General features: G+C 43.9%; 1 protein-coding gene across 4 annotated transcripts in view; it reads right to left on the reverse strand.

Moving 5' to 3' along the window:
- Positions 1-16,318, reverse strand: part of RNF2 (ring finger protein 2) — a 245,312-nt gene that overhangs the window by 108,842 nt on the left and 120,152 nt on the right. For all 4 annotated transcript variants that reach the window (XM_069641059.1, XM_069641062.1, XM_069641061.1 and 1 more), the window contains one exon: positions 8,824-9,096. In XM_069641059.1, the coding sequence (XP_069497160.1) occupies positions 8,824-9,096 (273 nt within the window). The remainder of the gene's footprint in view (positions 1-8,823; positions 9,097-16,318) is intronic.

The following is a 16,318-nucleotide window of genomic DNA, read 5'->3' on the forward strand; positions in this document are numbered from 1 at the left end:
TACTTAGTTAATTTCAAGTAAAATGATGTAGTGGAATAAAAAGTTAGGAGGGCCCTTGGAAAGGACTCCCTATAGGTGCACAAGTTGTTAAGATTGGGCAAAGGATATGGGTGAACACCCAGACACCTAGTATTGCACTACAGTCGTCTGGAGCGACTATTTGGCTTGAGGTAAGTAATACCTTTAGCCCCACAGAACCTTGGGTGATTTGAAGATAATGCAGCTGGATTCTTTCCGGTGCAGCAGCGAAGGACCCAGTCTCCTGTTTCCTCGGTCTGGTGAATAAAGGCAGGACTCGGGAAAGGAATGTTGCAGCAGCAGTCGCGGGAAAGGACCCTCAGCAAGGACGTTTTCGATCTCCAACATCGGTCTGCGTTTTTGGTGCCTTTTTTATCAACTCCAAGGGTGAAGGGTTACCACCCGGTCGATCCGTCTCGATTCTGTAGTCCTTTACCTTTACTGTGGTGAGGGGACTTTGAGGAGTGGGGTCGTGTCTCTGGAGATCCAACTGGAGCTCACCAAAGTTCTGGGAGGATTCATGCACTGGAAGACTATGCACTGCAATTGGGTCGGAGGTACCTTGGTATTTGCGGTTTGCAGCCCTGGAAGGCCACAGCACGTCGGGGGTGGCTCGTTCTACAGCTCGTCTTATGGCTAGTTGGTCCCATCAGCCAAAGGCAAGGAGGAGTCCTCTTCGGAGCTCATCTGTTGATCAGAAAACAGGGTCAGGACTGCAGTGGCCTCTTTGCGGTTTCTGGAAGAGTCTGTCGGCGTCTCTGTTTATCTTCAGCTACTGATCTTCTGTTTGAGTGGTCGACTTGTCTCACCTTTTATTAGGATTTCCCATTCACTGCTCTGCAAACTCTCCCTGCAGTTTCGATACAGGGCTGGGTGGCTGTTCAATCGGGACATCCAGCCCCCCCAGTGTGCATCCATCCCCTGCTTTCTACAGACACACTGGAGCCTAGGCAGGGACACAAAGGGTTCCTGCAAAAGGCAAAACTCATATACAGATCTCCCCTCCCAGAATGGTAGAAGACTTTCTAACAAAGGACAACAACACAAAAAATGGCGAAAGAAGACACAATGTTAGAACATAGGTGACACTTTTGTGCATAACCGAGGCTGTGAATACAGTCAGCGGTAGAAAATGGCAAAAAAGTTGGTAGCACACCTCCAATGCCACCAAGTATTTCTTTAGGGTCGTCACTGTGACAGGAGCAGAGAGAAGGGGGATACTACGCACCCCCTTAGCACTCCTCATACAGTTGGGTGTGCCAATATCAGTTTTAGAATTTTAGGAAGGATACAACGTATCCCTCTTTAGGTAAAGAACAGTAGTTTTTAGGGAAAATTAAAGAATACAAAAAGTGAACCCAAAAGGGTCCCCAGCAACACTGCACATAGGGTGCTGTGTGCTAAAAGTGTAACACAGATGCCTTTAAGAGATATGGAGGAAAGCAAGAGTCCATAGAATAAAGCAAAACAAAGAACAACGTTCCCATGGTTAGAGCAAGTAAGAATGAGTGAGGGGTATTCGGTGGGTTAGGCTCCCCTCAGTTAGGAGAACAAGAAAAAGGTCCAGAAGTCCAGCAAAAAGTGCTGAGGGTCTCACTAGGAGAGGGGATTAAGCATAAAACTGATAAATCTCCCCGACAGTATCATTACATTTTATATCGGATATTTAAGCTTTACAAGGTTCAGAGCATGTGTGCCAGCGTTTTTGAACGACCCTATTTTACAGTGGATGGAAAATGCTCTCTGGTCGTCCATCAACCTCTTGAACACACAAACAGTGTGAATGAAAGATATGAACGAAGGACTACCTAAAAGGAAGTGTTGCTCATTTACAATCATTTTTTCAGAAATAAGCAGTTGTTACCCATCAGGTTTGAGATTTTCTGCAATACATTTTTTGCTCACGTCCTTCTGTATTCTTGTGCAATTCTAAAAGTAGTAAAATGACAAATGAGTCTTAAAAACAAGGCCTGGTGGGCATTGCCCTTCTGAAAGGCACAATTTATAATCTCTAAACTATCCTCTGGGTTATATCTGTGTGAAAAAAAGTCTGTTGTGACAGGTCAGAAGAAAGACGCAGACTGAGGACATTTATTAAAGAATAAGAATAAGGCCTTGCTTTACCCATCACTATGGGGTGTTTCCTACTGCTCATCAGGTGTCAATGAATGTCCAAAAGGAATAAGTCTGCAATCCCAAAACTAGCTCTAACTGACCCTACCACTAGTTTAATCAAATAAGGTCAGGTCAGGAGAATGACCCCTCTTCTCCTGAAGGTTGTACTTTTGTACTTTTCTTCGCTTCTTTTAGAGTTCTTGTTAATATGCAATTTTTTAAATAGTCTCTTGTCTTCTGTATCATTTTGTATAACTCCCTTATAGGATTGCCAGTCTTTCTTTTCTCTATTATGGATTTTCCTTGCACTTGTCTGAATCATTCTCTGTATTAGAGGGTTCTGAATATTCTTGTACAATGGCTATTTTCTTATACAAAGTTGATCCTAGGGACCTCTCTGGTCTTTAGATCACAATATCTCTCTCCGTTATGCGCCACTCTTTGTTTCTTGGATAACAGATTATTTCCCCTCTTCCCAAGGTAGTGGCACTCTATTTCACTCACTCTTTGGGATTTCTATGCTTCGCTTCATCATATTAAGACAGCTCAAGTTCATCAACTTGGGTTTCACGCTTTCGTCATTTATACTGGGGCGAGTTCTCTGTTACTATAATGAGCTCCTTCAGGCTTCCTGGTAATCCTGTTCTCCCAGTTATCTTCACTATTGCAGGGGAAGGTCCCAGGTTTTTCTCATTCTATGTTTCTCGATACCGCTATGGGTAACTGGACAGTTAGTTGCTTCCTCTGCGGGGTGGCGTCTTTTATTAAACGGGCAGCCTGTCCACCACGATTGCTTTGTGGTCATGCCACCACCCGAGATTTCCACTCCAACCGTCTCGGCTTCTTGCTTCTCGTACACCTCGGGCTTCCAGCGTTTCCTTCTCCTGCTTGAAGCAGCTTTGAACGTTGCGGTCTGCTTCAGCTCTGCCTTCTTCAGGTTTTCTAATCACAGGGGGCCTCCCCTGTCTGTGTCTGACTTCCTCTCTCGCTTTCATCTTCCTTTGGTGCGTCCTCCCTCTTCATCGTACTCATCGCAGTTGATTGGAGATTTTGATTTAAAGAAACAACTTCTTTCTTTCTGTTAACGGTATAAGATCACTTCCTCTTCATCCCAGACCTGGAATTTGTAATTATTTTGTGTATTAGGTTGTTCCACATATGCCATCATGTGCATGTGGAGGGTATCAGGGAGTCCCTCATGGGAACGGGAGTTCTTGTCCCCAAAGGGTGAGTCTCTCCCAGTGAGGTCCCACTTGCCTAGGGAGGGAGGGTGTTGCAGAGTTAGTGAGCCCACCTCCCTAGCCTCACCGGGGGGGGGGGGTGGGGGGAGTGGGTCTGCGCCTTGAGTCCCTCGATTCGTCACACTGTTCTAGTTCATTATTTGATACAGAGATGCATCTTCTATGTACAACGTAAATGCAGAAAAAAAATAATAAAAGAAATTACAACTATGAGCTTAATGAGATATGTGGGGCTGCTGCCAAGTGTGTCCATAGCAAAACACAAGAGGTGATGGCTGGAAGGTTTAGAATTAATCTTAACCTCTGGAATTGGTCTGGGCAACCCTCCAGACCATCGTTCTTCGCCTGCCAAGCCATTATAGAATGGATAAAACCATATGAAAATCAGGGTTGGTCCCAGCTCAATGAGAGTGTAAGTGTGCCCCCCAAATAACTGCTTCTCAAAACAAAGTGTTAGTGAAAATAAATACTCTGGGAGAGCGAGTGTTAGGGAGCATTTTCATTTGTGCTAATTCCCTCCAACCTTAGTGCCCCCAGCTCTTTTGCTAGACTTAGGACTTAATTTTAACTCCTGAGTGAGTGGAACCTTTTTCTCACTCTCTCATATGTTTCTTCCTGGATTTGGATTTTATGTTTTTACTGTTTTTGGAGTCTGACAAACTTCATAGGCATCTGCTTTTTGTATAGTGACACACAGCAACCTCAGTGCAGTGTCACTGAGAAATCCTGTGGATTTCTCTTAAGGTTTAAATACCTTTTCTTGGGTGAACTAGAATAGTACGTGAAAATGATCTTACTTACCTTGCTGCTTTGTAGGCCCAGCACACACCATCTTATGTGGAGTACTGGGGGGGTTACTTACCTAGTAGCCCCTTATCCTACTTTCCCATTTAACATTTTTTGGTACCCTAACTACTTTAAATGGCTGGTGGCAGTGGTTTAATTTGTACTACCAGTGTGCTTTTCTACCGCAGGCTGAACCCTCAGCTGCAGTACAGCACCCATGGGTGTCCATTTTGTCAAAATGGCCATTCTTCTTTTTTTGCCATTCTCTGTTTAGGAGGTCTTTCTTGGCTTTTACTCTGTGATCGAGACAGGTCTGAGCCCTTTGTGTGTTTTGCCTTTGGCGGGCTTCAGCCCTGAAGCCCGCCCCTGGCTCCAGTGTGTCTGGAAGGACAGGATGTGAGGGAGGGTCCCAAACCTCCCCAGTCCTTTGTCTCTCTGAGTGCCCGAATGAAACCAGTCCTGATTGGCCAGCTGGCTGTCCTAAAAGGGCAGCCACAATGCTTTGTTATTGATAGCCTAGGCTGTGCATGAATCAGAAAACCTGCTTAAAAGGCAAGAGTTTTGGGACTAGAGGCAGAGTACACCGCTGGAGGAAACATCTGAAGAAGAAATCATGAAGAGAAGCCCTCTGCAACCTCCTGACCTTGAATTGCTCATGGAAGCCCTGCTGCTGTGCTGACCTCCCTTTTAGTATCGACAGAGAAGCTCCTGACGGGACAACTTCTTCCCTTGGGTTAATGGGACCAACTAACCCAGAGATGAACTCCACTTTGGCGCAATCCCCGACTTGCTGTGCCTCTCCAGTGCTGCAGAAGCCCAATGCCAATATCGAGTGTCCATAACAGAGTGAAACATCTGCTGTGGAACGAATCCGGCCAAAAATCTCCAGGAGCCTCCTAAGGACACTCCAGAAGCAGGAATACCCGATCAAGACTCCGCCCAAGAGTCCAGGACCGAGGGAGCAAGGACAGTCCAACCCAGGATATTCAATCTGCATCAGTGCTGTTTGCAAGGGACTGAAACCACAAAGTGCCACTGAATGGAAGAGAGCCTGTAGCTGCCGAAGTCCTTCCCGAGTACTGCCACAGGAGCCCTCCAGACATCCTCCGTCTTGTCCCCACGACTGAGGCTCAGGAACCAGGGTCTGCTTGGCTGTAGCAAGACGACATCCAGCTGGACCACTTTTCTTCTAACCAGAGGTACTTTGTGGGCTTGGGGTACTTACCTTCTCGCCTTAAGTCGTGCTTTCTCACTTGGGATTTGCACCTGCTTAACTTTACGAGTTGATTTCAACTCCGTTTTGCACAGGCTTAACAGCTTGCGTTCCTTCAGTGAGTTTCTGAACTACATGACTTTGTGAAAGACTTGTATCCAAGAAGTGCATCAGAACTATAAACTTTGCCCAATCCACTTTGGCTGTCCTGTATCCCTAAAGTCACCATTCTGAATCCATTGATTTTGGCATTGCTCGTGACTGCCGGGAAAAGCTTACCTAGATTTCATTGGAGTATTCAAACTGTCCTCACTTGATAAGAAAGCATGATCTAACCTTTATATTTTTCCGTAATCCTTCTTTTTCTGAAACTCAGGAGTCTAAAAAGTATATTGGTGTTTTATATAAATGCAATACTATCCTTGTTATTGAAGTCACTTCAGGGTGTAGGAGAAATATGTATTAGCATATCCAATGAGTATTCACCAGCGAAAAGTGATTCCAAAGTTTGCTTGAACCGTTTTAAACCATTGACTTTTTTAAAGCATGCTTAACTAAATAAATAATTATTTATAACTGAAACGTTGAATGTGTTACTTGGTTACTCGTATGGACTGGTTTCATCTGTACAGCTCTACATCTCACATTTACCCCTCTTGAGATAGGCCTGGCTGCTCAGTCACACTACCAACTTGTGAAGTACAGACCTATACCAAAAGGTGGGTTACCTTATACCAAGCAGATAAGTCTTGTGTAGTCTTGCACAATGTCAGTCAGTCAGTCAAACAAGTTTATTCGGATTATAAAAATCCATTAAACAACAAAAAAGACACAATTAATCACAGATAAAGTTACATTCCATAAAACACTTCCTAATAATAAAATCATAAACATTTATGACCTAAATAACCTGGCATAAAAACACTGATCAGATAATTACATGAATAATTAAAACCCATAAAACACTGGCAGTGTCAATTAAAAATGAACGGTAAAGTTTAAATTTAAATACCTATTAAAGTCTTTCCAAAGTACTAACTAGCATTTCCCTGCATTAATAATAGACCCTTTCTGAAGAACATCGCTCTCTTTAAAAACATAAGCAGTGCCCACGCTGTGTAGGGTGGGTTACCTTATACCAAGCAGATAAGTCTTGTGTAGTCTTGCACAATGTGACTGCACCAATTCTTACCTAACAGAGCCGCAAACTCCAAAAAGAATTTCCCTGGGGAATGAGTTCAAAATCTAAATCCGTCCAAGAGCTAGCTTCAGTTTGCGAGAGCTCAGAGCCAGACCATGAACTACTTGATTATACACAGTGTTTGTGTACTGTAGAGGTTATTAACAGAGTTAGTATCCTTAAGAACTAGGCACTTAATATCAGCGATAGATGGAAGGGGTGAAAGGCCAGTTCATGGGTCAGAAAGTGCCCACAAACCAGTAGAAGGAAAGATGGAACTACTACCAAGTCTTAAAAAAAAAAAAAAAAAAACAATTAGACAAAATACAGTCCCAATCATTTGGCAAATCGAGAGACCTCCCAAACTTGCTGTGATCTTCGCAAGAATTAGAAGATGTGGGATAGCATAATGTAACCTCCCCTTCAGTATACAAGGAAGTCATTGCCAGGGCGCAAACTAGACTTGAACCACATTAAGGCAGCCCCACTTCCCAAGGGCTGAGCCAACAGATTTCAGTCCCCATTTGCAAGCAAGAGTGTAGGCCCTGCCTGCTTGCAGATTGTTTGAGTGTTCTCAGAACCTACCCTACCTGATGGACCGCAAAAAGCATCATATGAAGTGGGAGCAGCGATGTCCACAGAACCACTGTAGGAATGCCAGGATTGTATACTTACCCGCTTGATGATGCAAAACATTCCAGGTGTTGTCCATCTGAATGAGAACACTCCTTCCATGGTGGGAAAGACGGCAGAGGCTTCTTCAGCAAAACAAAAAGGTTTCTATGTTTATAGTTAGTCTTTTGTCCCAGGGGGTGGTGAGGAATTGGGTGGGGGTCAATAGACCATGAATCCAAGCTGACAAGTGGGACCCCATGCATAACCACATGATGCCCTGGTTGTATAAAGGAAGGCCATGCTTCATGCAACCTTTCAAGCTTGGGACAAGCAAAGATCTTTCTACCTTTGAGATGTATTGCGCAACCTAAGGGGATGAACGGATACTATCTGCATGGATTCTTTTTGGAGCTTGGCACAGGTAAGAGCTGAAATTGCTTAAAGTTTATGGAAGGGCGTGAACCTTCAATGGTGGAATAAGGGCTACCATCCAGACCATCGTTCCACAGCCTTAACAGAAAGGGGAAAGACCATTTGCAAATCTGGCTTGGTCCCACGGCAGTCCAGCCCACACTGATGGGTCACAATCCCTTCTGCACAGGACTACAAGCAAACCCAGCCATGTTCCGGACTCATGGGTAGTCATCAGTGAGTGCAGCTTGGATCTTTAGGCCCTGCAAGGTCGAGAACAATGTCTGGGCATACCCTTACCCACTCAAGGGGACAAAACAAAAAGAGCTGCAGAAGGGATGTAACCAAGCAGTGGGATAACAGCCGCTTCGCTACCAAGTAGAACTGAACGTGTAGTCTATATAGTCATTAGCGGGCATAGTCTGTTTTATTGCAACACCATTTTCACGAGTGCCAACACATTAAATTCAATGGTATTTCCTTTTCCAATATAAGACTGATAACTTCATTTGTCAGTTTATCAGTCAAATGGACAAAAGCACTCAACTTACATAAACCAGTAAAAGCGCCGTCATCTGGCACAAATGGTGACTCAGACTCAATGGTGCTGGATAACCAAATATGCCGGTTAACCCAACGTTGTCACCCAAATGGCAAAAGCTGGAAAATGAAGCAAAAAGGCTGAACAGATTCCTGACTCCCTACTCCGTTTACAAGCACTCTGCAATCTGGCATTTTCTTAACCTGGACAGTACTATTACGGCTAATGACAGTTGATGCTTAATATAGTACTCCAGTTAACAGAGGCCAGATAATAAAGCTTGTATTTCAACTGGAATTAGCAGCTTTATGCATATGTGTGCTTGTGGTTGTGTGCATATGTGTGTGTGTGTGTGGGGGGGGGGGGAATGAAGGGGAGCAAAGGAAATAGGCCTCAACCTTTTTACTCACTTACAACAATATCTACATTTCCCCAAAAGAAATGTGATGTTTCAGAAATGTCTTTCAAAATGTAAATACATGTAGTAAGGTATTTTGTAAAGTTACCATTTCCTACATGTTTCCCACATTGAAGATGGTATTCCAGAAAAGAAGAAGCCTCCAGAATTATTCAGGGTCACTCCAGTTTGATAAGATTTCCCAATCATACCTGGCGGCATTGTAATTTGAGAAGCATGGAGAAAACATTGCCAGAAAGAACAATAAAAATGAAATCTTGCACACAATAACTGAATAACAATTACCTCGTCTGTGCACTGTCGTCCTTCTCCATGAGAGTTGGGTGCGGCCTAAAAACTAGCTCTATTTCACTGGCTCCATCCAGGCTTGGGTCTATGGCTACAGTCTCATTATTATTATCCAATTCTAGGCCCGAGTCATCAGAAGTCTTGGTCTTTTTATTGCTGGGCCCGGCCTCCTGATTGCTGTGCACTGATGCGTTGCTGCAATGCGAGCTGTCACCATTGTCCTCTGCGCCACTTCCATTCTCAATGAGCTGCTTTTTACCTCTTTGTAACCTGATCGATAAAGGCAAAAACAAAACGTATTAACGTTTGAAAGGTATCATCAAAGCACATATGTATTTGAACCAGACACTGAAACAGAATCTGGTGAACTTGGTATACATTGCATGAATGCAGATTTAGAGAACAGCAAGATGTCAGGACAAATTCTAATCAATGGTATGGGTGAGTAGAAGAGGTGTGCAGGGAGTGGCGGGGGAGGGGTTGGTCTGTGCGTGTGGTTCCCAAGAGACAAGGCATGATCCTGGAAGTTTCATTAATGACTCTGACTTTATAGACAGAATGCTCAGTGTGCATTTTATTAGGTATAATGTTAACTGAAATATAAAATTGTCCAAGTGGAATATTATATGTACATGTTCTGTTTAGTTAATCATCATTATGACGCGTGTAGCCCAAGTGCTAGGACGCCATCCTCAAGACTAGTCCATGCCCAGCAGAACAGATAATCAAATGACATTTTCACAAAATGAACTACTACTAAAAAGCCCAAAAAAAAGCTTGGTTCACTCTCTCCATCTTCAGTAATTCATCAAAGGGTTAATGTTAAAGGTATTTATATAGCGCACCGTCACCAACAGAGTTGGCCTCTAGGCACTCAGGCGGATCTGTAAACAAAGGTGGGGGGTGGGTTAGTGGGTGAAGAGGGCGTAGGAAAGTGAGAGGTGGTGTACTGTTGGCAGCTTCAATTCGGTTTTCACTGTGCGCTGAGCTTGGGTGTGCATATAGGATCGAAGTGGGTCCTCGCGTGCTGTTATTGCGATCTATTTGTTGATTGATTGTTATTGCGGTGTGCTGAAGTCCGTGCGGTTTGCTGTGAGAGACAAACTCCATAGGCATCATCTTTTACATTGTGTCACACAGCACCTTACAGTGCAGTGACACAGGGAAGTCTTTTAGATTTCCCAAAGGTTTAAGTAACATCTCTGGGATAAACTACTGTTTCCCAGAATAGTAAAGGGAAATTGACTTTATTTACATTGTAACTTTCTAGACCCAGCACACACTATCTTAAAATAGGGTGCTGGAGGGGTTACTTAGTATCCCCTTTGTCTAGCTCTCATGTAACAATTTTATGTTACCCTTTCCCCGATGAATGGCTGGTGGCAGTGGTTTACTGTTAACTACCATGTTGTGCTTTTACCGAAGGCTGCCGTTGCAGCTGCAGTAAAGCACTCAAGGGTGCAATTTTTGTCAAAATGGCCCGGCCTTCTTTCTTTGCCATTTCTTCTCGGAAAGGTCCTTCTTGAGATTTACTCTGCGCGCCAAACCAGGGTTGGTCCCATTGTTCGATTTGCCTTTGGCAGGATTCACGAGTGAAGCCCGCCTCTGGCTCCAGGGTGTCTGGGGTGGGCAGGAAGTGAGGGAAGTGCCTGAAACACCCTGTGCTTAGTCTCCTAGGAGACCAAAATGCACTCTGTGATGATTGGCCGGCTGACTGTCCGGCAAGGACAGCTACCCTGCTGGGTGACTGACAGCTAGGCTGGAATGAATGGGAGAGAACTGAATAAAAGGCAAGGCTTTTGGCTTGGAAGGCAGTCGACCATTCGATCAAGGAACCGAAGAAGAACTTGAAGAGGACGCCTGCTGCAACTCCTGGACCGGTGAAGCCCTGCTGCTCTGCTGAAACTCCAAATTCGTATCGACAGAGAAGCCCCTGCAAGGACGACTCCTTCCCTCAACTCCAAGGTAAGCCACCTGGACATTCTCTGGGAGCTGGTTGCATTTCCACAGAGTTGCTGCTAGAAACCGAAACGCCAGGGAGTGCAACACCTGATTGTGTGCGTTGCTTTTAAGTTGGCCAAGAGCTCCAGGAAGATCCTCCGGACTGACAGGAAGCAGGACTGACCGAGCCTGAGCCCCCTCAACAAAGTGCAGGACCCCAGAAGCAAGGAAAGTCCATCTTGACAGCCAGAAACTGCAGTGTTGCTATTTGCGGTAGTCCTGAGGAGCTGAAACAATGAAGTGCCACTTGTTGGAAAGATTGCCGGTTGCGAGCGATGACCGCCCCATTGCAGTGCAGGAGTCCCCAGAAGTCCTCCCTCTTGTCCCCACGACTGAGGCCCAGGAACAGTGAGATCTGCAGAGCTGCACAGGAACAGATGGTTTATAGTGAAAAGGTCGAATTTAAAAAAGTCGAATGTCAAAATCTCGAAAAAAAAGTCGCATTCTTTTTAATGACGTTTTTTATTCGAAATGGGGGGGTTCCTGCCCAACCCCCCCTCTTTTTTTTTGTTTTACCCATTTTTTTATTCCCGGACCCCAAAATAAATATATAATTAAAAAAGAGGGAATTCGACTTTTTTTTTCTTCGAGATTATGGTCATTCGACTTTTTTTTCCTCGAGATTTTGACTGGATACCGGAACAGATGTCATCTGCTGCACTTTTTCTTCAATACAAAGGTACTGTAAAATCTTACCTCTTATTGTAGAGTTGCTTGCACCTTTTACTTTTCACACGTCTAACAGCTAACAGCTTGTGGCCCATTTGATTCTTCTTTTCTTCAAAGACTTCTAAAACATTGCGCAAAGACCTTCCTACTTACCTGCAAAGAAGTGCTTCAGCTCATGCAGCCTTTTGCCCATTGACCTTGGCTTAGCCTGTACCACTCAATAACTCTTATTAGGGGATCTGAACGTATTTGCCCGCTTGAGAATATTTGTGATCTCTTGTTTGTTCTAATAACCATTTCCTTTGAATTACTCGTACATGATTCTAAATGCAACAGTGATATTAATGTCCCCAGCACCCTCGCTATTGAAGTCACCCGATGGTGTAGGTTCCGTCTGTGGGCCATCCCAAAAGGGTCTCTACTGATTTAGAAACTAGGAGTGTACAGTTTTATTGAAATATATTTGTGTGCTGCTTTCAAATTGCTCCCTTCTGAAGAAGGCTTATTCTAACGGACTGATACATTAATAATTGTTTATTCAAGAAACCTTGGGTGTAAGTTTATTTGAATACTTGTCACTGTGATTATCTGTGTAACTCCCCTACTGCTCACATTGACCCCTCTTGAGATAAGCCTGGCTGCTCAACACGCTACCAAAACTGTGTAGTACAAGATTATACAAAAGGTTGGGTTTCATATTACCTGTAGTCAGAGTTGTTGTAGTGCACCCAAAGGGTACTGCATCAATCTCTGCCTAACAGTGGTGGTGTGGGTTTTTGTGTGAATTTAGTATGCAGAAATTTGCGGTTTTGGTTAGTGGTTGGTATGTCTCAATCCCTGTAGTTTAGTTTATGTATCAGATTGTCATACTGGGTTGGTATATTCTCTCTCTTCTCTTGGTTTACTGATTGTCTAGTTTCTGTGGTGATACCGATTTGCTAAGTACCCCAGGTTCGGTGAGCATTGTCCCCTAGTGCGACAGTGGTGTTCTAATATCCCTAACCAGCTCCTTGCTATCCATTTACTGTTGGTGGTCCACTGGGTGGTATAATCTTCTCTTCCCTTTCCTGACTGTCTAGTTTCAGGGGGTTGAGGCTGGCCTCCATCTAGGTCTTGACCTTAGTACACCCAGGGGGCGAGCATAATCCCTGCTTAGGTAGTGGAGTTATATTATCATTAGCCGCTACTTCCCATCTATTACTGTCGGTGGTCCATTGCTGCCTGTGCATTCGGGGGTTCCAGGTGCTATTGCTGGGTCATACCTTGCTCTCCCTTCCGATTGATCTGGGGTGTTCCTTGGTATGATTTGATGGTTTGTTTTTTTAATTGATAAGTGGATAGGTTACAGATCCATATATCCTTCTTTTATAAGGGTTGATGATTTAGGGAGTCAGGGTAGGTTCTTCTCACGGCCTAGTTCCTCTGTGTATGTCCTTATCAGCATTATTTCTGGTTAAGGGGTGAAGAGCCATGATTTGAGAAGTTTACTGAATTATAGGTGATCTTTTGTGTTCCGTATGTTTTTTGGTAGTGTGTTCCAGGTTTTTGGGGTGAGGTGAGAAAAAGAGGATCTTCCGAGTTTCCTCTCGTTATATGATTTGGGTTCCAAGCGGATGTCACTGCTGGATCTGAGTGGCCTTGCAGTGTGATGTACGTTTAGTTTTCTTTTAAGGAACTCTGCACCTTGGTCGTGGATTGCTCTGCGAGTTATGCACATTGATTTGAACATCATCCGTTGTTTGATGGGTAGCCAATGTAGCGTTTTCGGCGCTGCTGTGATGTGTTCTCGTCTAGGTAGTTTAAGGAGCAGTTTGGCCGCTGCATTTTGTATGCGTTGGAGCTTATTTAAGAGTCCTTCAGGCAAGCCTAGATATAAGCTGCTGGCGTAGTCTAGTATGGACATGAGGGTGATGACGGCAGTTGTTTTGTTGTTGAATGAGAGGAATGGTAGGATCCTTTCATCCGTATTGTTTCTGTTCCGTTTGTTAGGAAGGATCAGACCCAAAGTAAGGCCTCAGTGATTCCGAATTCTTCCAGTCTCATGAGGAGCATGTCGTGGTAAACTGTGTTGAATGCTGCAGAGAGGTCTAAAAGTATCAGAGCGTTGCTGTTGTTTGAGCCTGCGTTAGCCTTTAGATCATCCCAGATTGAAATAAGTGCTGTTTCTGTTCCTCTCATCGGTCTGAAGCCTACTTGTGCCTGGTTTAATAGGTGATGTTCTTCTATGAAATCTGGGGTTGTTCTATATGTGTGTTTCCAGGAGTTTAGCTGGGTACAGGATGTTAGAGATCGTTCTGTAGTTGGAGAGGTCCTCTAAGTTTCCTGTTGTATCCTTGAGGAGTGGTTTGATGTATGCCGATTTGAAGGCTTGAGGCACTCTTCCTGTTGAGATTGATTGGTTGAGGACGTTCCTGTAGTATTCCATTGGTGTTTCTTGTGCGAGGATTGATTTGTAGATGTCAGGGGGGCAGGGATCTGCGGGGGAGCCAGATTTGTTGCTTTGATTTAGGAGTTTGATGAAACTCTCCACTGATATGTGCGGGAAGTTTCGGAGTTTGTTCCTTTGTTCCTTGCATCGGTCAGTGTCTTCATTGTAGTGGTTGAATGGTCTGTTGGATGGTCATGATTTTATTTTTTAAAGTGGTCTGCGAGGGCACTGCAAAATTGCTTCGATGGTATTGGAGTGTTGTTGCAGCCAGGAGGGTTTTTAATATTTAGTTTATGATTTTAAACAGTTATTTTTGGGCGTTTGGTTCTGTTGTCGTAGCATTTCCTTTTTGTATGAACGGGTACGTTGTTGAAGTTTGAATTTTTTTCTGCAGTCTTTATTGATCCTCCATTCTAGTTTTTTCCTTTTCATGGCGCCTAGTAGTGGATGAACCATTTTGCCATTGCTCTTTTGCGGGATGGATTGAAAGGTTTTTCTTTTGCGATCTCGTCGATTGTTGTGGTGATCCAGTTGTGAAGTATATCTATTTTGGTGTCTAGGTCAGCTTCGCCCATGGTCGTCGTTCGTGGTTTGATCATCTCCAGTCGTACCGTTAAGTTGGAGTTTTTTATGGTTCTCCAGCTTCTTTTCATGATGATTGGTCGCTTTTTTGTTTCCTGGTTATTGGGGAGAGCATGGTGATTACAAAGGGGATGATGATGCCCTGAATGATGAGAAGACCGAGCTTCTACTACTAGCCACCCCATTCAATCAGAAGAAACTGAGCAATCAATATTTCTCTTTCAACATTGATGGCAATGACATCAAGGTGGCCAAGGAGATGAAAATACTGGGATTCTACTTAGACACCTCCTTTAACCTTCGCAAACAAGTCAGTGCTACAGCCTCAGCGACAGCATACACCTGTAAGCTGATCCACGCCTGCAAACCTTTTCTTTCCACAGAAAGTTGTTTGACTTTGGCCAGAGCTCTTGTGCTGTCAAAAATTGATTACTGCAACGCATTGTACTTTGGTGCCAGTAAATACATCACCAATAAGCTCCAGAACAATGCTCTGAGAACAGCACTGGGCATCTCCAGAAGACAGCACATTTCTACTACTAGACGTAACCACAACTGGATTCAACTAAAAGCTGCTTCCCAAACCTACAAATTCCTTTACAACGCAGCCCCTCAATACCTTGTCAAATAATTCACTAAGAACACTCCCTCAAGACCTACCAGGACCACCAAGTCCAGATGCTTGAGAGTCCCCAGATTCAAGCTGAAAAGAGCAGGGAGCAGCAGTTTCCCTGTCTTGGCAGCCCAGCTATGGAACTCTCTACCCACCACCCTAAGAGCCGACCAGTACCTTTCACAAATTCAGGAAAAACACTAAACTTTGGCTCACCTCCAAAGATCTGCCACCCGTTTAGTTTACTTCCCTCACTCCATTGTATACGAGTTAACTTTGTATTATAACTGTATTGAAATAACCATGTACCACAACTTTTGTACTATATTGTATTCTACTAGATCATGTTCTTTCCTACTTGTATTGTAACTAAGAAAATGCATATTCTTATAAAGGCGCCCAGATACCTCTGGGTGGGGTGCGTCATATAAACAAACAAACAAACAAACGAGGTGGTCGCTCCAGAGGATCTGAATCGGTGGTGCTGTGGTAATTAGTTTTCTGTTGGCAAAGATTGCGTCTAGTGTATGTCCTGCCATGTGGGTTGCTCCTTTGACCAGCTGATGTAGTTCCATTGTTGTTAGTTGGCAGGTAAGAGATTTTTGTGAGGTTGTGGTTTCTTCATCGAACCAGATGTTGAAGTCTGAGGATAATTAGTTGGTTACGCTCGATAGCTAGGTTGGTGATTGCTTCTATAAAGTGGTCTATGAAGGGCACATCGTACGTTGGTGGTCTGTATATCAGTATGAATTTTAGGTTTGTTCTGGGATTTGTTGATGGAAGTATGATTAGGGATTCACATTTGTTGATGTTTAATGGGTCTTCCGCTTTAATTTCCAGGTGTTCCTTGTGGACGATTGCTAGCCCACTACCTCTTTGTTTTCCTGTTTACTTGGATGCACTTGTAGTTATAAGGAAGGCAGTTATTGAGGGTGATCTTGTAGTTGTCATCTAGCCATGTTTCGGTTACAAAAAGGATGTCTATGCCTCCGTCACTTAGGAGATCGTAGATTTCGGTAGCGTGTGGACATTGATCTTGGGTTGATTAGATTGCGTTCATCTTTAATTAATTATTAATACAAATTAGATTGCATTAGTGAGAGTTAATATGAGTAAAGTAGTCACAACTATGATGAAATTGTACTACAGATAGTTTTCTTTTCGCCAAATTCTAGTAAGGCAAGCAAGCAGTTTCTGAA

Source organism: Ambystoma mexicanum, chromosome 1q (genome assembly GCF_040938575.1).
Source record: "Ambystoma mexicanum isolate Mex_15411 chromosome 1q, UKY_AmexF1_1, whole genome shotgun sequence".
NCBI lineage: Eukaryota > Metazoa > Chordata > Amphibia > Caudata > Ambystomatidae > Ambystoma > Ambystoma mexicanum.